Source organism: Cavia porcellus, unplaced genomic scaffold (genome assembly GCF_034190915.1).
Source record: "Cavia porcellus strain 051 isolate PalLab524CR breed Dunkin Hartley unplaced genomic scaffold, mCavPor4.1 scaffold_2, whole genome shotgun sequence".
Classification (NCBI taxonomy): domain Eukaryota; kingdom Metazoa; phylum Chordata; class Mammalia; order Rodentia; family Caviidae; genus Cavia; species Cavia porcellus.
In genome coordinates this window covers 78036359-78056436 of record NW_026947485.1, presented here as the reverse complement: position 1 = coordinate 78056436, position 20078 = coordinate 78036359, and the positions used below count along the sequence as shown (strand labels likewise).

General features: G+C 51.0%; 1 protein-coding gene across 4 annotated transcripts in view; it reads left to right on the top strand.

Annotated features, from left to right (window-relative positions):
* The window catches only part of Sh3pxd2a (SH3 and PX domains 2A), a 197209-nt gene that overhangs the window by 50594 nt on the left and 126537 nt on the right, over nucleotides 1-20078 (top strand). Inside the window, exon 1 of one of the 4 annotated variants that reach the window (XM_023567256.2) lies at nucleotides 13720-13874. The exons of the other annotated variants lie outside the window; for them this stretch is intronic. Coding sequence (XP_023423024.1) covers nucleotides 13860-13874 — 15 coding nt within the window. The 5' untranslated portion in view covers nucleotides 13720-13859. Of the gene's footprint in view, nucleotides 1-13719; nucleotides 13875-20078 lie in introns of those variants that run through there. 4 annotated transcript variants of the gene reach the window in all.

Here is a 20078-nt window from a genome sequence, read left to right as displayed (position 1 = left end):
TCCCTAGACAATTATATGAATGTACACAAGCCCTCCCTCCAGGAAGCACCCACTGTGCGGCTTGATTTTCATTTTGTCCAGTGATGTAGCCACTAGCCACATGTGCCTATTTAAATGTAATTTTAAAAATTTAAAATTAAATTTCAAAAATAAAACATTCCTTTCCTCAGTCATACTTGGCATGTCACCATGGCTAGGGTTGTGCTCTGTGCAGACACAGGCTGCTCCTGCCACCACAGACAGTAATGTTAGCCAGAGCTGCCTTGGACCATCTGACACACGACCAGCTTGATCTGGCTTTCTACCTACCCTGGAGTGCTCTGCCTAAACCTTCTCCAAGTTGCCTCCTAAAAATTCTGGGGTACCAGAAAGAAAAAGGAGACTGTATTCCTGTGTGATCTGCCCCCACTGACAGAGCACTCCAGCTGGACAGCTGATCCAGACACCTCTTCTGGAAACCAGGCCAGTGCGAGCATTTCACATGTCAAGCTGAGCACACGGAAGAAGTGAAGGTCTTTGTTTCTTCTAAAAATATCTCATCACTCAGCCCTGTGTGACCAGGAGGGGGACCTGTCCCAGAGGGAGCTGACCAGGACAGGGGTGACTGCACCTGTTTGGCTGTAAAGGGGCTGGCTTGCTTGGAGGTGTAGTGGGGGGGGGCACAGGTACCCTTCATGTCACCTTCTCCTCGACAGCTGACCTTTCCCCTCCCTGTGGGAGCAGGTCCTTCACTTAGAGTGTCTCCCCATGATCCAGGCTCCGCAGAAAGGACCGGAAGGCTCTCTGAAGCCCGGCCCCATGGGAGGCTGTTTCCCAACCTGACCTGAGAAGCACTGGGCTGCAGAAGTTACTCTGCAAACACTGGCTCCGTGGTGCCCTTCAGGGCGGATGCTGGCCATCGAGTACACTGGGCCAATGTTTGATCAGAGCTGAGAGAGGCCCTTTGGCTCTCCCACACTGCTTGGAGGACTGTAGAGAGAGCTGCTGAGGTTTGCCCTTTTGCGCTGAAGGACTTACCCTGTTCTGGAGAGCTTGACTTCCACTTCTTCAGTGTCTCTTCAGACTCCCTTCCCCACAGAGCCAAGCCAGGGCACACTTACTTTTCAGCTCTCTGGCAGCCTGGCTACTGATGCTAAGCAAAGCTGTCACCCCAAATCCTTAATTACCAGCTTCAGAATGGATGTGTGTGGGGGGGGGTGTTAAAATGAAACAGAGAGATATATGCATCACTGCATTTTTAGAAATAGAAGAGTCCTTGTTCTAAGTCTTTCACTTTGTAGGTAAAGAGCTCTGTTGATTTTTCTATTCATGAAACTAAGAGCTTTACTTTGATGTCCCGAGTGAGCCTCAGCTGAGGTCAAACTGGGTGATCCTTGTGATGATTCCTTGCAAATAAGGAAAGGAGAAACCCTCTGCTCCAGGCATTCTGCCTTCTCACTGTCCAGGGAATTGGTGTGTGTGTGTGTGTGTGTGTGTGTGTGTGTGTATTTGAGATATTTGATTGTAGGTGAGAAGCAAAGGGTCAAAGCCTGGGAAGGCAACTCACCAAGTTCTAGGGATGTCTTTGTGCCAGGGGTTTCGTGGTGTTTGGACACCTTCCACTCTAGCCTCAGCCACCAGCTCCAGCAGTGCAGGGAGCAGCTGACCTTTGTGCTCACACACACACCCTCAGCAGAGAACTGTGGCCTTGACCGAGGTCAGTCGCAATTCCGGAAGGGCTCAGGGAGCTTTGTGCTGGTGATGAGGGCCAGACGGGTAACAGTGTAAAAGGCTGTCCATGACGGGTTGCTAGGTAAACTGGGATGTTCTCATGCCACTTAGTACAACAGTCAAAACAGATGAGACTGATCTCAGTTCTAGGTATCAATTACCAATGTCAATCCACAAAGAAAGTTTCAAACTGTATCTACAGAATGATAAAAGTTAAACAAGTATAACAGCAATATAGATATCTTTTGCAGGTACATTATAGTATGTATATTGTAAATATTTTAAAAGATCTAAGAAGATGCACTCTGATTAGTAACAGCTATCACTAGATGGGAGTTAAGGATCATTAATAGGTGTAGAGGCTTGGTCAGAGGGAAGCCTTAACCTTAATGTCTTTATGTTTTAAAAAATAAAAGTATACTAATTATGTGTGCTATTAATATTTTAATAATTAGAGACACCTGTGCAAAGAGGCAAACATGGAAAAATCTAAAAGAAAACATGTGTCACATGGTCATTACAGTAAAACAGCGACAGGATGGGCAGATTCAAAAATAGATGTGAAGGATACATCTAGCAAGAGTTTCTTGGACTATCCTTCTAGCCCATTCCTGTGGAATGTAACTGGTTATATCTCATCACAGTTAACCCCAGGGACTTATCCCGATCATCTTGTCAAATGGGGATCTTGTATTCAAATACTGCTTGAAATCTATGAACTTTTTACTGGAGCAAAAGCCCTTTGGCTCAGTTCCTGCGTGAGTCATGTGGTGGGGGAGTGGATGGTTAGGGTACAAGTGCTACCACCAGGCTGACTGGGTTCCAAGACTGGCTCCAGCCCTGACTGACTGTTAAACTTTTGATGAGTCATTTAATCTCCCTGTGCCTCCAGTTTTTTCTCATTCTTGCAAATGGGATCAATAAAAATACCTGCCTTCCGGGTAATAGAAAGAATGAACTGAGCCTAACCATGTGAGAAATTCCTGAAGATAGTGACTGAGGTAGAGAGCCTGGGCAGGGGAGCTGGAGCATTACTAATTAGACCCTTAGCAACTTAACTCCAAGAGGAAAGAGCCCCAGATTCCTCCTCATCTGGAGACAGAAGCTCCTTTCTCTGTCTCATTAATACAGATTTCACTTTCACCAAGTAGCACAGTGTACCTCCAGAGTTTCCTTACTGACCCATTCCCTCCTAGCAATGCCGTTAGAGGAACAGCGTTTTTTGAAAAGTAATTACCAGTGGACAGTTTTCCCCTGCTCTTGGAAAGAGGTGCCTGTCAGACTCCTGATGGAACACAGGGCATACATTTAGGTACATTCAGGGCTTGGTTTGTGAACTTCCTTTGGGTACCTGTGTGCATTTGATCCAGGAGGAGACCTGCTGGCTCTACAGAGTACATGAGGCCTTGTCAGAGCAGACCCATAGATGTACACTCGTCACAGAGCTGGTGTTAACCATGTCAGTCCACTGGGTAGAGACGCGCAGAGGTCATCTACCAGGCCAATGAGTATCTGCATTCATTATTGCCATGTGCTGGTCAGACTCACCACAAACGGCATTCATCGATCATGGCACTCGTCCATCCCACACCATGGCAGACATCATTAGTCAATTGCAGAGACATGGACCCAGAGACTTGTAAAAAAACAAAACCAGGGTGTCTTAAGGGAAAACTGTGGCAGCTGGCATGGCCCCTTGAGAGGAAACTTACTGGCCCCCAGCTGGTCTAGCTCCTTTCATTTGTTTGACAAATGAGAAAATTAGACCTGGAGAGGAAAAGAGACTTGTCCAAACTCACAGGACTGGTAACAGCAGGACTAGAATTCAGATGCTCTGGCTTCTCATTTATGCCCACTTAGGATTTCAGCTCCAAACCAAAAGTTCCTGTTTTTCATGAGGAGAACAGAAAGCTCCTACTGCCTCAGTGTCACTCAGAGGGCTCCTGCTGGAGGGTGGAGACTGCGCCTCCCTGGAGAGAGGGTGCCTGTGCCAAGAGTGGATACTTCCTTGGCCCCCAGAAAGGCCCACAGCAATGACCCAGAGGCTAGACTGCTGCCCGGAGCACAGGCCACACTGCTGCCCTGTCCTCCCTTCTACTGAATAACAGACCAGCTCAAGGAGGCAGCATTGGAGCCTGGCACACTGGTCTGACTGCTGTCCTCCAGGGTAAGGTGTCACGCCAGGGTGTGCTTGGGTGTCACATCACAGAGGCTTTGGAATGCAGTTACTGCCTCCATCCTCCTCTGCTCCTAGACCCAAAGGCCCGGGCTAGAAACTCAGTTCTATCCTCCTGGGACCCATCCTTTCTCTTTGGATAACCAATCAGGAAGTTGTCTGGAAAGAGTGCTCTGTGTCCCCTCCAGGCTGGAGAGTGATGGGAAGGAAGCCCTCTGGTGGTAGCCAGGTGGGTGTTCTGTGTGTGCATGCATTCTGAAGCTTCAGCTGTGATCAAGTCATTCTTTTCCTGCCAGAGGGAGTTTCATGTCAGTCTTGGGACCTTTGGAGGGAGCAGTGCCCACAGAGTGCCCAGCACCATGGTCAGTACTGGGGACTCTCAGGAAGAGCCAGATTGCCACCGCTGCCTGAGCAGAAACCATCAGCTGACGGATGGATTGTGGCAGGACAGGCTGAGCACAGGTGCTCCCCAGTACACTGTGTCAGGACCCCTGCATGTTGTGGCATCCTGTCCAGCGAGTTCAGGCAGCTCTGGATCTGGGACCTGGAGGTCTTGGCATCCTGGACTTTCTGCTTCCTGCTGCTGATGACAAGAGTTGGTTTCACTTTGACTCGTATGGAATTAGGCATGTGGAACACCAATGTGAGCGAGGGTACACTCCAGGAGCCTGAGCTGTGAACTTTCCCAAGGGAAGACAGTTTGTTCATCCCTCTCAGAGGGGTCTGTCACCAGACTGGGAAGTGCCAGCAATGTCAGTTGCCCTCAGTAGCAGTCCACTGTCCCAGGCTGGACCTAGACCCAGGAGATTTCAGGTCTGTGATCCCAGGGTCTGAGAGACGTGTCTTCAGATGAGAAGAGAATTGTTGGAGAATTCACATTGCTCCCTTTAAATCTTCAGTTTAGCCAGAACCCGGAAAGGAAAGCCCAGGTCCCCTGGAGAACCTTGTCACCTTAAGAGAGACATCATCAGACTCTCGTAAAGAGCTGGTGGGATTCTTGGTGCCTAATACCCACTTGTGAGTGGGAGCTTGGGAAGGGTCATCACACAGAACAATCTGGGTTTGGGCCTCAGGCCAGGAGTCCCCACCATCTCATCTGCAGAATGACTCTGCCTGTAGCAATGCCTCAGAAAATGGTTTTAGGTCTTGGAGGCAAAATACTGGATGCCATCCTGGAGCAGCTTGGAGCCTTTCCACTGTGTCACATCTGGGTCCATGGAGAAAGAAAGGCCTCTGGGTTCCCCTCTGAGCACTCTGTGCCCAGCCTGTCCTCTCAACACACAGGGTCTTGGACACCCCGGGCTATGATGTAGGAATGCTCTGGCCAGGAGACAGACATCAAAGCTTCCCGGAGCATGGCTCTATCTGCTATTTAGGGAACTTTTATCTGATGTGCAGCAAACAAAGTGGCCAGGTCAGCTTCACTGGAATTCTGAGCTCAGGGCTGGCTAGAGAGCTGGGGATAAGGCTGGGGAGGGGCAGCAGGGGCCTTGATCTCTGAGGCTGCACTCAGATATGCCTTAAAATGAACAGGACCCAGCAGGTGCTCAGTAAAAGGGATCAGGCGCTTCCCCTCTCCTGCTCCCCTGTTGATTGATGGCAGAGGCTGGGACAGAGAAAGCTGCCACTCATCCAGAAAAGACACTCTGGGGACAGCAGAGCCTTCCCAGACCTGCTCCTGAAGCCACCTGACCCCGATCCCCACCAGCTGCCAGGGGTCGGGCTGACTGTGAGGACTGCTCCTTTCTTGGGCATGGTTCCCCTTCGCAGCTATTTCTAGCAGGGCCAGTGGTGAGGCAGGCGTGGCTCTGCAGATCAGCCAGCCGGGGTGAACAGGCTTAGTCTCTGGTGCAGGCAGATGGACCCGGGGGTCCTTCTGTCCAGCTGGAGGAGGGGAAACGGAGAGACCGGGGTAGGGGCTGAGGGTGCTATCAGCCCCGGTCCACGCAGGCGGCCTGCACAGCCTGACCCAGGGAGAGCAGAAGCAGTCACTTTTCTGGGCAGGGAAGGAGGCCCAAACAGGGGTAGCAGTGGTCTCTCCTCGTAAGCACCAAAAATAGGACAGTCAAGGCATAGAAGCTACATTTTCAAGTACTCCTAACAATTTCATTAATACTCCGGCTCTGCTCTGTCTCTGCCCTGGGCCGCACCCCAGTGCACTGCTGGGGGCACACAGGTGAAGGCGAGTGTAGGGGCCCAGCCTAGAGACACACTTGGGGGGTTCCCTCCCCCACCTCTCCAAGGATTCCTCCTCAAACCTCTCCACGATGGGAGGTGAGGTCCTAGGAGTCTCAGGACAAAACAAGCCTATTTCCTTGGGGACAGAGGTGCCCTAGGGAGATGGGGTGGGAAGAATGACGAGTTTGTCACAGGAGCCACCCTCTGCCAGCCACTCAGTGCCATCCCAGACAGCAGCTCCACACTTCCTCTTCAGCTGGGTCCCATTTGTTTTAAGGCATATCTGAATGCAGCCTCAGAGATCAAGGCCCCTGCTGCCCCTCCCCAGCCTTATCTCCAGCTCTCTAGCCAGCCCTGAGGCTGACTTTTGGGGTGTCACGGCCTATAAGACACCTTGGGGCTCCACCTCCATATGCTGCAAACCCAGCTGCTATCTGGACCCCTTCCCATGTTCTCCCCTCTCTTCCTTTCTTCTCCCCATTGCCCCTCACCCCTCCTCTTCCTTTCCCTCCACTTTCCCTTCTTCCCCCCCTTTTTCTCCCTCCTTCTCCCTGTCCCTTCCCTTCTTCTCGTGTCCCTGCGCCATCCTTCCCTGTCTCACACCCACAGCCTTCGCCCCAGGCCTCCCTGGCACTCTGTATCTGGTCTTTGCACTCAGCTGGTTTTCACCATTGTTTAATTATGAAAGTTTTCAATCCTACAGAAAATCATATAACACGCATCAGTAGACCTGGTGCTCCAGGTCTACTGTAGTAAGTGTAATATTGTGGCACATTTGTTTCTTTTTGGGGGTGCAGGTGGAGCCGATATCTGATGAATGCTAGCTTCCCTTCCTCCTGCTGTGGTTGCAAAGCTTGTGCAGTTGGAGGTAGGGCTGAGGAGGGCTGTGTCCTGCGCCTAAGAAGGGTGTTGGGGCAGAGAGTTCCCCGGGGACAAAGATGTGGAAGGGTGACTGCCACACGTGTATGCACAGAGATCTGGAGCCTGCTGCTGTGGCTCCCGGGGGGCTGGAGTAGGAGGGTGGTCCTGGAAGGAGGCAGGCCTGCCCTCCAGTGCCCCAGAAGCCAACTCCTTCTCCCCTTGCATCCCTTCCCCACCTGCACCTGTCCTAGATGGGCATCTGCTCCCAACCCTAGTCAGCAGCAGGCAGAGTGGCCACCTAGCAGAACAGCCTGACGGACTCCAGGGTGGCCTGACTGAAGCACTGCTCCTGTGGTGTTTCCGGGTTCGCTGGCCCCTCGTTCAAGAGTTTCTGCAGCAGAGCTGCGAGGGCAACGTGCACTGGAAGCCACGGAGGCTGCTTTCCAAGGCTCCCCCAGCAGCCACACAGTTGTTGCTGCGAGGTTTCTCTGTCTCAATCTGGGCTCCCCCTTGTCCACCTCTTTCCTCACTGAGGGGAGACACCACGAAGCCCTTTGCTGAAGGAGGCCTTGGTGACCTGGAAGGAAGACCTCAAAGCAGTGATACAGAAACTTTGAAGCCATCGGACCAGTCCAGGGTACCCTGGCAGCCAGGGTCAGCTGTGACGTGCCAGAGGGATTCGAGCCCTGTTGGTGCCACCCCAAACCTGGCCTGTCCCATTGAGTCCTTATGCTTCCTCAGTAACACAGGTTTCCTACCAGCCCAAGTGGTCCTTCTAGACAAGAGTTTGATTGTTCCATACCCCCACTTAGAACCACTTTAAAGGACGTGGGGGTCATTTCGGGATGAACTTGAAACTTCTGTCCCGGGCTGTGTGACAGCCCTCACCTGCCTTTCCAGGTTCACCTCCCGTCTCCTGCTGTCTGCAGTCGAGCTCACTCTGTTGCTTTGCTCTGTTCCTTGGGGCACCAAGCACAGTGCTGCCCCAGAGCCTTGGTCATTGCTACTTCCTCTGCCTGGAGCTCCTTTTCCCTGGGTCTCCCAACAGGGGGAGCTGCACTCCTGGGTGCTCTGGCCTCAGTTCCCCAGCTCCTCTCAGCAGGCACCCCTTCCTTAGAGCTCCCCTGCCTGTTACTTTCAAGACCCCACAGTCTGCCCTCTTATCAGCCATTTATTTGCTTCTTTGCTATTGCCCTCTTCAGAACGTGAGCTCTAGCAGGTCAGGATCCCGCTCGCCTCTGCGTCCCCAGTACTTAGGATGGGGCCTGCTACCCAGCAGGCACTGGGGAAATCATTGTGGAGCACATACTGAAAGCTGGGCGAGCTGGCGCTGAATGTACTGGATGATAAGGGAGGCTGTGCCCTGCTCCTCTGGTCCAAGGGCAATTTCTGTCTTGCTCCTGCCCCTCCCCCTCTGGAGGCCAGATTGGCACTGGGGTTCGTTTTTTGAAGATTAGATGGAGCCCTATAGCAAAGAACAGTTTGGGCTGCTCAGATGTGGAAGGCAGGCAGCAGACACCATAGTGCTCTCGTGAAAACACAGGTCCGTAGCGGGCTCTGTTTTGCATTTCTGCCGGCTCTCAGTTGGTGTCCACACTGCTGGCCAGAATCCTGTCTGGACTGGCCACCATACAGAATATTGGAAAAATGCGCTGGAGCTGTCTTCTGTGTTCCTTCCTTCTTCTTTTTTCTGTCCAACTGTGATTTCTGGACGGAGCCATTGGGTCCTAGCCGTCTGTGGCCAGGTGGAAATGTGGCCTGGTGGATTTGGGCTCTCTGTGAAGAACTCCGTTCTAGCCTCCAGAAGCTGTCCTGGGGTGGCGTGCACTGCCTTGGAGAGGTGGTGAACTTGAAAGGTCACACGTCAGGGGTGCTGATGCTTGTACTTCCCACTAAGCCAACTTTATGTGTCTATGTGCTGTCTCAAACTCGTGGAACCAGGACCTTGAGTTGCGGTTTTCACCTGTGGTGACTTTAAAGGCCATCTGGCAGTTCCTCTGCCCCTGTCTACCCCCCACTGTGGCACACTGGGCATTCTACAGACTATGTCATTTGGCAGACTGAGCTGGCAGGAGGTGGGAGGCGTGACATCTTACCTTGTGCCAGAGTCATTTGTACAGAGAATGTAGTACCTGGCTTGATTGAATCTGGCAATGGCATTCATAGGAAGGTTCTACATTGTCTTGTCTTCTGTCTTTCAGTTTGAATCAACAGACCTTGACTGAGTTCCTTTGTATTAGTCAGGAAGAGTGCAGTGTGTAACAAATCCTCTGTGGATCAATAAAAGAAATACTCATTTTCTGCTCAGGTTCCAGGCCAAAGCAAATCACTGGTGGGCTCTGCCCCAGGAAGAGTTCAGGAACTCAGTTTCTCCCACCTGGTGACCCCAGCCCACGTGGTCTTTGTTTATCCAGCTGGTGAGTGGGGAAGAGCTTGCAGAGGATTCCAGGAAGCTCGTAGGGGTTGGCTCGGGAAGCATTCTTGCCCTTGCCAAGTTCCATTGGTCAGAATTCAGTCAGAATTGAGTCCACCTGGCAGCAAGGGAGGCTGGATGGTGTGGGCTGGCTGTGTCCAGCTGTGTGTCAGCTATAGTGGTGGACAGGGGGCTCCCAAAGTATAGGCATTGCTTCCTGTCACTTCAGGCTTTTGCAAGGAGGCAGGCGCACAAATAGATCATTGCAATGTACACTGGTTAGCTTAGTTCTAACAGTGCAGTGAATCTGCAGAAACCACCTGGAGGAGGGCTGGCAGCTGGGCGGGACAGGGGCTTGTGAGGAGGCCGGGACCTGTGAGGTGGCAGGCTATGGGACTGGACAGGTCAGTCGAGACAGAGGTCATGAACAGGCAGGCTCATGTCCTGTGGGCTGCAGAGAATCCACAATAGGAGTGCACAGTGATGAAGCCATCCACAGGGAGTGAGTTACAGAGACATTAGGACCTGTCTGCCCATGGAGCTCTCTACCAGGACCTCCCAGGAGGTTTTCATGGGGGCCTCGGTCTCCTATGCTCTGAGGTTCCTAACGGGACACTGGGAGGCAGTAGAGAAGAGATGTCCCGGTCACCTGGGACTGGCAGGGCTTAGGGTGCCTGCTTGGCTTTGGCCAGGTCTGCTTAGCAGCTCAGCCATAGTGGCAGCTTCCAGGATCTTCAGGGAAGGTCTTGCACTCTTTCCTGAGGTGACCAAGGCTGGGCTGACCCACAGCGCCAGGCCAAGGAGAAGCAAATTCCTGAAGTCAGCGCTCCTTGTGGCAGGGCAGGCCTGCCCACGCTACCCCTGCCTTCTCCTGAGTGCATTAATCATTTTTTCTTTCGTACCATTTCTAGTGGGAGGGAACTTTAAAGGCTAAAAGTAACTTAACTGACTTAGCAGAGAAAAAATAGGGACTAGAGACACTTGGATGTAGGAAGAGGGGAAGCCAGGATGTTGGGCTATCCGTCAGTGCTTCCCATTTGGCAGCTCTTTCCAAGAGGCCCAGCTCACTGGGCACCAGCCCTGGAACCTCACCACCTGGGCCTGGGACCACCGAGGTGTGACTGCCTCATCGCTGTGAAGCTTGCTAGGCTTTGGGCTGAATGGGACCCTGTGGTGGCCAGGCCATTTTGGGGAGCACAGTTCTGGGCCACTGGAGAATGAGATGTTGCAGCCCCACAGCTGGGGTGTGGCTGGGCTGGAAAGGCAGCTCAAGCTCATAGTCCTGCTTCCCTCTCCCTCTTTGTCCTGGCCTCTTGCTTTTCGGAATGTCCTTGGGGGTCCTGTGGGAGTGGGAGGCATCAGTAGCTCTGGGAGTGGGTTAAGAACCTGGGGCAGGATCTTTGAAAAGGTTGGGGGGTAGCTAGAGACCCCAGGAGAGAACACAGCAAGCACACCAGCCATTGCCAGGAAACACCCCCCGCCCAGACAGACCTCCTTCTCTGGGGGGAGTGTCCCCACCCACGCCCTGGCCTGGCACCAGGACTTCTCTGGCTGCCCGTCCCACACACAGATGTCTCGTCCATCACTCTGCAGCCCATATCCTGGCCAGATGTGTCTTTCTACAGTTCCACCTTCAGAGTGCTCCTCTGCAGAGCACTCCCCAGGGGCTCCCCATGGCCTGCAGCAGGAAGTCCAGATTCTCCCTCCCAGTCTCAAATGACCGGCAGTTTGTCCTTACTCTGCCCAGCACACGCCCTCCCTGCCCCAGCTTCCTCCCGTCCTGTGCCAAATAGCAGCAGGCAGCCGAGGCTGGCACCTCGAGTGTTGGCCGCAGAGTGGGGTGAGGCTCCAGTTGCATGATAGGAAACCACATCTTGGGTGCGTGTGTTCTGGGGGGCTCTGGATAGCATCCTCCAAGAACCAGGCTTAGAGCCAACAGAGTCCAAAACCCCTGACCCAGGCTCTTGGTCACTAGCTTTGCAGGTTGTCAGCTGCCAAGCATCAATGCCCTTTCCTCTTGGCCAGGAGGAGCGGAAGTTGGTTGAGAGCTCTCACGAGCCTTCAGAACTCAGAACTCAAGAGCCTTAGGAAGCCAAGGGCCCTGCAGTCAGAGGTGAAGGATCACAAAGGCCTTCTAGTCACAGGCAGTGAGGGATGGTGGGCCTGGCTGACAGGCCGAGCAGTCTCCTGGAAGCAGCAGAGCTGGAAGACAGCGCTGGAGAAGAGACGATGCCATGGGGTCACTTCATTGAAAACCAGCGGCCCCATTTTTCAAGTACTTGCAGTAAGCCAAGCACACCTGCTCCCTCGTACTCATGTAATCCATGTGGCACCGGGTAGTGCCCTTGTTACTCAGACCTACCTTGTTTGTTTGTTTAGCCAGGGTCTCACTTTGTAGTTCAGGGTTACTCACCAGGTAGCCCAGGTTGGCCTCAAACCCACTTCAGTCCTCCTGCCTCAGCCTCTCAGGTGCTGGGATTACAGTGCCAAGCACTGTACACCCAGTGATCCTCTCGCCCTCCATGCCAGTCAGGTTCTGTCACCGTTCCCGTTTTGTAGACGAGGAAACTGACCAGTCCGCGTCTGCCTGGCTCTGTACCTTTTCTTCTCCACATGTACTAAAATGGTGTCCAAGCAGCACCAGGAGTTCAAGGAGAGACTTTGGTAGAGCCCTGGCAACAGTGTTACCTTGTGATAGTTACACTTTGTTTTAATGCATGTTTGTGTTGGGAGCTGAAGTCTTGTGTGTCCTCCCGAAGTTTGTGTGTTGAAGCCTTCTGCCCCAGGACCTAGGGATGTGACATTGTTTGGAAAGCGATCTTGCAGATGTAATCAGTTGAGATGAGGTCATGGTGGAGTATGCCAGGCCCCTGACGCAATGGGAGTGGTGACCCTATTAAAAGGGCCCTTTTGGACAAAGACACACAGGAGCACAGAACACCGCATGGAGCCAAGGGAAGAGGTAGGGATGCCGCCACAAGCCAGAGAGTGCTAGAGATTGCCAACCACCAGAAGACTGCATGGAGGCTGGGGCAGCATCTCCCACTCACAAGAAGGACTGCTCTGCCAACTCCTTGCTTTCTGATTTCTGGATCCCAGATCTGTGAGGCATTAAGCTCATGTGCTTTAAACTACCTGTTTTGTATGCTTGGTTATCATGGCCCTGGCAAACCAATGTTGTTCGAACACATATACCCGCTGCACTTAGGATCCGAAGATCCGAAGCAGGTCACAAGCTGAGGAGTACAGGCAGCCTCTAGAAAGTAACAAAGCTGCAGGAAGGAAGCTCCACCTAGAGGCACAGGGAGGAGACAACTCTGCTTTCAAGACAGAGCTATGGATGGGAGTTCAGTGAGCCTGCAGGGCCCTCACCTACCTACCCATCCCCACCCAGAGACCCCAACAATGTGCAGTGCCATCCGCAAGCTGACTCTGCCCCTTTCCAGGGCTGCCCCAGGGTGCCCTTGCCTTCCCCTCAGCACATCAGACATCTGCCCTTCTCAGTGCTGGTGCCAGCTGGTGGTTGTACCCAAAGCCATGGAAGAAATGACGGAGGGCCTCTGCCCTAGATCCAGCTCCTTCCCCCAGCACTTCATGGAATTCAGGAGCAAGCGCATTCACCTGTCCTACAACTTCCTGGGGCAGCCCTGCCTGTCCCTTGTCAAACCTTTGCACTTGCCATTCCCCTCTCTGGAATGCTATCCCCCCCTTTCTCCGGCCACCGCTGGTTCCAGACCTTGTTCTTATGTCTCACCTGAGAGGTTTGCTTTGCTCACCCAGCCACACTGATCGTGTCCCTTCCTGAACACATGTAACACTCATCTAACACTACTAAGGTAACTGTGCCCCTGCGGGTGTTCAGCCACTGGTCCAATCCCCTGCGACCACAACTCTCTCACAGCTGAGTCCTGCCAGGCAGTGCTGGTGCACCCCAGGGAAGGCTCGACTGGGGAGGGGTTCGCAGTATTGAAAGTTGGTGTCTTTTCCAGAGAGTGGGCAAGGAAGACCACTTTGACTTGCTGAGGACTTGGAGTCAGGAGTGGGCTCTCTCCCAAACATGGGGTGTGTTCCAGTGCTCTGTGCTTTGGCTTCAGTATGGTGAGGGTCCCATATGTACTCCATAGCAGGCAACCCTCTGCTCAGGTTGGAGGCACCTCTGTCTCCAGGCTGCCCTGGCCGTCATTGGGGATCCTTGGGATCTTGGGTGACTGTAGGAAGTACTGAGTGCTGCATACCCCCACCCACCCCGTGCGCCTTCCCACTACCTCGCCCTGGCTTGGAACTTGCTAAGCAGCCACTCCATTGCCCGCACTGCCCCTTCCTGTCTGTGACGTCCACACACAGTGGCATCTCCTCTAGTTTCTGCTTTCTTGGTGAGCTGCAGCGTCTTCCCTCACCGTGTGGACCTGCAGAAGTTGCTCAGCCCATGCAGTTTTGGTGCCCAGGCTCCATGCTCCTTTCCTCTGCTTGGCGCACTGTGCTTGGCTGCTCCTGGGCTGACCAGGAAGAGGAAGAATTTTAATGACTGCTTACCAGGTAGGGACCAATTTTGACAAAATACTTGACTTTTCCCAACTCCCTTCTGTTCTCAGCCTCACCATGACCTCCCTGTCTCTATCTGTACTCTGCTGGCTGCCCATTCCATTGTCTTAGAATCGGATCTTACTTCCATCCGCCCTGCCTTCCCTGTCTCTCATTTTCACTGAAGTGAAATATGCAAACATGAAATTTACCATTTCAGCCTCTTCAAAATGTACAGTTTAGTGGCATTAGGTATATTCACATAGTTGTGTGACTTAGTTACTCTTCTCGTTCCTGAAATACCTGACATCCAGAGTTACAGGAGGAAAGGTTTATTTAGCCCACAGTTTATGCAAGTTTCACTCCATAATTGCCTGGCTCCAAGCCAGGGTGGTATCTGGCAGAGGGGCACAGTCCATGGCAGTGGAAAACAGCAAAAGCAACAAAAGACATTGAGGCAAGCTTCTCTTCCCTTATACTGTATCCAGTATCCAGTCTACTGGGATAGAGCAGTGTGAATCCAATCAGTGGACTGATCCAGCAGTCACCCACCCTTAATCCCCATGAATCAATCAGAGATTCTATTTTCAGCTACTTCCAAAAAAACCCTATGACCACCTGAGGCTTTGGGGGGACATCTAGACACAAACCATACCAGTGACCATTATACTACCCCCTTCAGAACCTGTTCATCTTATTTGCTTTTTTTTTTTTTTTTTTTTTTTTTTTTTTTTTTTTGCTACCAGGAATCAAACTCAGGACCTTCTGCTTGCCAGGCAGGCGCTTATGCCACTGAGCCATATCCCCAGCCCCTTATTTGCTCTTTTTAAGGCCTCATGTCTTGTACCTTTCAAGGGTTAATTTCTTTTTAATGAGCATATGAAATCCCTTAAGGTTCCAAAGTTGTATGTCTTTAGTTCCTCTTTGAATTTCCATATAACTTCATATTGGTTGTGAATCCCAACCATTTTCTTTTTTCTTTCTGAGTCTATAGTCCTCTCATCTGGGTGTGTGCACATGTGCATGTGTGTGTATAATTGCTGTAGTAACAAATATGAGGGTTACCCAGACCTCTCTACTGTAACTACAATGCAGTGCTGGATGCACTGAAAGAAGATCTAAATCAATAGTCACCACGCTCATGGTGTAAGAGCCTCAGTGTCAAGGAAGCTATTTTCTCTAGTTGATTTGTAAACTCAAAAAATCCCAGGAAAATTTTCTACTTTATAGAAATTCATCAATTTACTCTTAAATATGTTTGAAAGTGTAAAAGATGTAGAATGACCAAAATGATTTTGAAAAAGAAGCGTAAGTTTGATTTTAAGACTAAAAATCTATAGTAATCAGTAATCTACAGTTCATGTATGGAATTCAGAAATAGACCCTTAGATAGTTAATTGATTTTTGACAAGAAATCAAGGGAATTCAATGCAAAAGGGATAGTCTTTGCATTGAAACTGCAGATTGTTCTGAAGTGATAGCATATCTGATGTGAGATTTAATTAGTATCTTAGTTACTTTTCTCATTGCTGAAACAAAATAGTTGGCACCCAGAATTAAAGAAGGAGAGGTTTCTTTGGCTCACAGATTGAGGAGGCTTCAGCCCGAAGTCAGCTGGCTCTAAGGCAGGGTGGTGTTGCAGAGGAGAAACAGCTCAGGCCAGGCAGACGGCAGCCCGCAATGAAGCGGTGAGTACCAGGTGACAAACAACAAACAGGACCCTCTTTCTGTCCCTTACAGCTTATCCAGGGTTCCCAGCCTTGGATGGGTAGCACCCCCACCCCAGGAGGGGCACTGCACCATGAATCAACCCCAGCATCACATCCTTAATCCTCACATCATACATCCTAGATCCAGCCACCTCCGAAAAGCCCCATCTATGCCCCCATGAGACTCGGGGAGGGACAGCTAGACACAAGCCACCACAGTTAAAACAGAAAACTCCACTGAACTCCTCTCCCCCTGAAAATAAGCATTTTATGATAATTGCCTTAGTGGTACTGTCCTGTGCCTCCCAAGTCTGTCTTTATGTCATACTGGCTCAACAAGGGTGCCAAGACCATTCAGAGGTGACGGGCGCTTCCTCTTGGACAAGGAGATGAGCTTGTACAGAAGAGTCCATCACAGAGACCTCGTTTCATGGGCAAGGTCAGGAAAACAAGCCTACAGTGTGGGAAGGTCAAGGAAGGCGTCTGGAGCGGGTCATTTGTAAGGTCATCAAACAGCAAAAGTGAAGGGGGAAGTACATTTCCAGCCTCGGGGATGAGTACTTGAAGGGAAGCCACATTCATTATTAGTGTCCCACTCTATCTGTGATGCTCACGCATGCATCCTCCTCATATGACACAGGAGCTGTGAGGTGCTCAATGAACAAAGGAATCTCTCATAGTGCCTCAGAGATGGGGTGGCCCAGTCTCTTTATACAGGAATGTCCAAGTCCAGGAGTTCACTAGCTTGTTTTTTTGAGACAGGGTCTGTCTATGCAGTTCATGGTGGCCTTGAGCCCACTTTGTAGCCCCAGGCTGGTCTCAAATTCGCAATGATCCTCTTGCCTCAACCTCCCAAGTGCTGGGATTACAGGTATGAGCCACCACACCTGGCTGTCTAGTTCTTGTAGTATTTCCATATGTCTGAGCTGAAGTGGTCACAGGGAGTCAGGCTGGAGGATCTGGGAGCTCCACCCTTTCAGCAGGCAGCCAGGCCAGTCGTGGGCTTCTTGAGTTACAGCTGTGCCCAGCCGGCCTGGCTGCCTTCCTCCTCTCAGTGTTCATTGCCTAAGCTCTGCCCCTGGAGAGTGGCTACAGTGGCCCTGTGTGCCCCAGCTGGCTCCTGGAGCTGACCTGTCCTGTGCCTCTCCCACTCTCCACCCTTAGACAGACAGCTCTGCACCCTCCAGAGTCCTAACCTAGTTGCAAAGGTTTCTCCTCCCAAGAAGGATCCTGGGAGTGGGAGCTGCTTGTCCTCTGGCTTGAGCCAGGGTCCTGCCGGAGGGGCAGGAGAATCTACTTCCTGCCAGGCAGGCAAGCCTTCCTTCCTGCCTGCCTGGCCCCCACCCGTGCTCCTTCCTGGCTTGGCAGGGGATAGTCTCAGGCCACTCTGCCTTTCGTGTGCTCTGGGTGGGAGAATATTTGCATTGTGTATCAACATGGTCCCAGTACTGCTCCTGCCATCTTTTGGCCAAGGGATGGAGCTGGCCATCCTGTGAGCTCCTGCATTGCTGGTGCCTCACAGAGGCCCCTCGCTGAGCCATCTGTATTTGTTTGCTCTGGAGTTAGAGCCATGGAGTTTGCATTATTTGAAAGGTAAGCTGTGGGCACAGAAAGTGCCCCTGGCCACTGGTTAGCCTGGCTCCTCACTCCTGCAGGCAGTAGGCTGTGGGGACAGCCAATGGAAAGGGCATTCTGACACCTGGGCTCTGTTGGCTTGGCTGTGGTTGTAGGACAAGCATGGTGGGCTGAGTACCTGAGGCCTAGCAGAAGGGAGCCTGCCAGCTTGGGGCTCAAAGTGTTCACCTTGACCAGGACTCTCAGCAGATGGACATTGTTGGTGTGGGAGGAGTTGGACAGGAACAACCTGCAAGACACCCCCACTCCAGAAGCCTTTGGAGGAAAAGTCAGCCAGCCTACCTGAAGACCCATGCCCTAACTCAGGGTGCCCTTTGGTTAAGAAGGCGTAGGGAGTATAACTCTCACTCTGCCAAGAAAGCTGCTCACCTCCCCCAGGAAGGCCTCCTGACATCCCTCCTTCAGCTCCCCTAGACACTGGTACAGCTTCATCGCTCCCCCGGCACCACAGGAAAGGTTCACAGCCAACTTTGGGGTGGAGGCCAGGGTTTTGCGTTCTTAAACAGACTTCCCTCAGGTTAATCCGGAGAGCAGGCATCAGATTATGCCAGAGTGCCCTGTCCAACAGAAATAAAATGGAGACATATGTATAATTTAAAATTTTTCAATAGCTGCTTAAATGTGTAAAGAGAAAGTGGTGAAATTGATTTTAAGATATTTTCCCATATAACCAGGTATATTTAAAATAACATTTTGAGACATTCAGTTCAAAACCAAGAGCAATATAGTGAGGCCCCATCTCACAAAAACAAAACCAAACCAAACCAAACAAACAAACAAAAAACCACAACATGGTGATGTACATCTGTAATCCCAGTTAATTGGGAGGCTGAGGCAGAAAGATTGAAAGTTTGAAGCCAGCCTAGAAAGCTCAGCAAAACTGTGTCTCAAAATTATATTTTAAAAATGGGCTGGGTTTGCAGTTCAGTTTTAGGGTGCTTGCCTAGCATGTGCAAAGCCCTGAGTTTAATCCAGTACCACAAAAGGAAGGAAGAAAGGAAGAGGAAGGAAATCAATTATTATTTCAACATGTGACCCATGCAAGCACTCTAGGACTGAGCTACATCTCCAGCCCCGTTTTACTTTATTGTGAGACAGGGTCTCAGTAGGTTGCCCAAGCTGGCTTTAAAGTTGTAATTCTCCTGTCTCTGCTTCACGGGGAGCTAAGGTTACAAGCATGTGCCACCACACCTGGCTAATGCAGAAATTCTTCATGAGCTGTTTCGTCTCACTTTCTGTATGTCTTGCATCTTGACTTGGACTGACCAGATTCCAAGTACTCACTATCACCTGTGGTCAGGGTGGTCGGCAGACTGTACAACTGTAGGGCTCTGCTTCTGAGAGCAAGGCCCATGGACCAGCGACTTCCCATGGCACCCAGGAGCTGGGGAGAAATGCAGGATCTCAAGCCACCTGGGCCCGCTCAACCAAAACTTGCATTTTCACTGCTGTTGGGTTCCTTGTATGCACACCGAGGGCTGGGACACCTGCTCTAGAGCCGTGGGGGCCTCCAATGCCAGTACTGCAATTCAACTTGTTCTTAGAATCTAGCAAAGGAAGGAACCTCCCCTCCCACTCCTCTTGGCCCGTATTTCTTCTGCACTGTTTTACCAACAGTGCAGATTCAGAATGCTCAATCTGGAAGAGAATGCAGGAATTACATTAGGGTATGCAGAGCTGAAGGGAAATTTACATTTCAGTCATCTGTGTTCTGGAGCCTAGGAGCAGCTGGCTACCTGTTTCCTGAGAGCAGCGCTTGGGGTCAGGGTGGGCAGGGTGCTGGGCTCACCTGTGTTCTCAAAGTCTGTTCCTCTTCCTCAGAGACCTGTGGAGCCGTGGTTCGGAGGCCCCAGGTCTGGTGACACACAGTGACTGTCCATCATTCATGCTCAGTGTTCTGGAAAATATTTAAGACACTTAAAAGTAGGCATAAAGTGTAAAATAAAATGAAATTTTCAAGAATTAGTTGGTATTAAGGAAGTGTGCCGAGATACACAGCCAAGAATGCTTACTTCCATGCTGTGTCATCGTGGAGGAAAGTCACAAACAGCCTAAACACACAGCAGCCAGGGGTGTGTAAGCCAACTATGATCGTGAAAACACTGAAATTCTGCATCACGATGAAGGATACTGATACAGAAGTGTTCTCTGCCATGAAAAAAAATACGCATTTTATTGCTAAAAGTGGGTTCATTTTATTTACACACATGGACAGAGGCCTAGAGGGAATAGATAGCCCCAATTTTCATGTCACGTGTGCAGGGGGAGTGATTCGTTCTCCTTTTTTGACCACCTGCTGTTTCTGTAATTTCTAGCTTTTCCTTCAGTGAAGTACTAAGTATATTACTTCTGTAACATAGAAATGTACGAAAGTAGAAAATAGGGTTAAAAAAAAAAAAGAGAGAGAATACGGGCATTCTAGTTCCATAGAATTTATCTGAAAATGTACTACTAATTAAGAAAAAATCCTAAGTAGAAGTTGATCGCCTTATGGCCCATCAGCTGTATTTACCCACAGCAGGGAGGTATTAAATGCTTGAGAGCTGAAGTTGCAACACTGAAAACTCACAGGTCAGCTTTTTCTGCGCACCCCTCTGAATTCAGGGAAGTGAAAGTTAATCCCAGTGCAGTTTCGTCTTGTTTGGAATGGAATCCACCCATGCACCCCCACCTTCATGTGTGAGCCCTAAATGACCTGTGTGTATCAGGGTAATTGTGCAAGAGATGGCCCTACAATCATGAGTTGGAGCTAAATGCACACGTGAATGGATAAATGAAAACACACATGTGCACACACACACACACACACACACACACACGCTTGGCATAGAACCTCCTTCGTCACCTTCAACACCTCCTTCGTCACCTACCACTT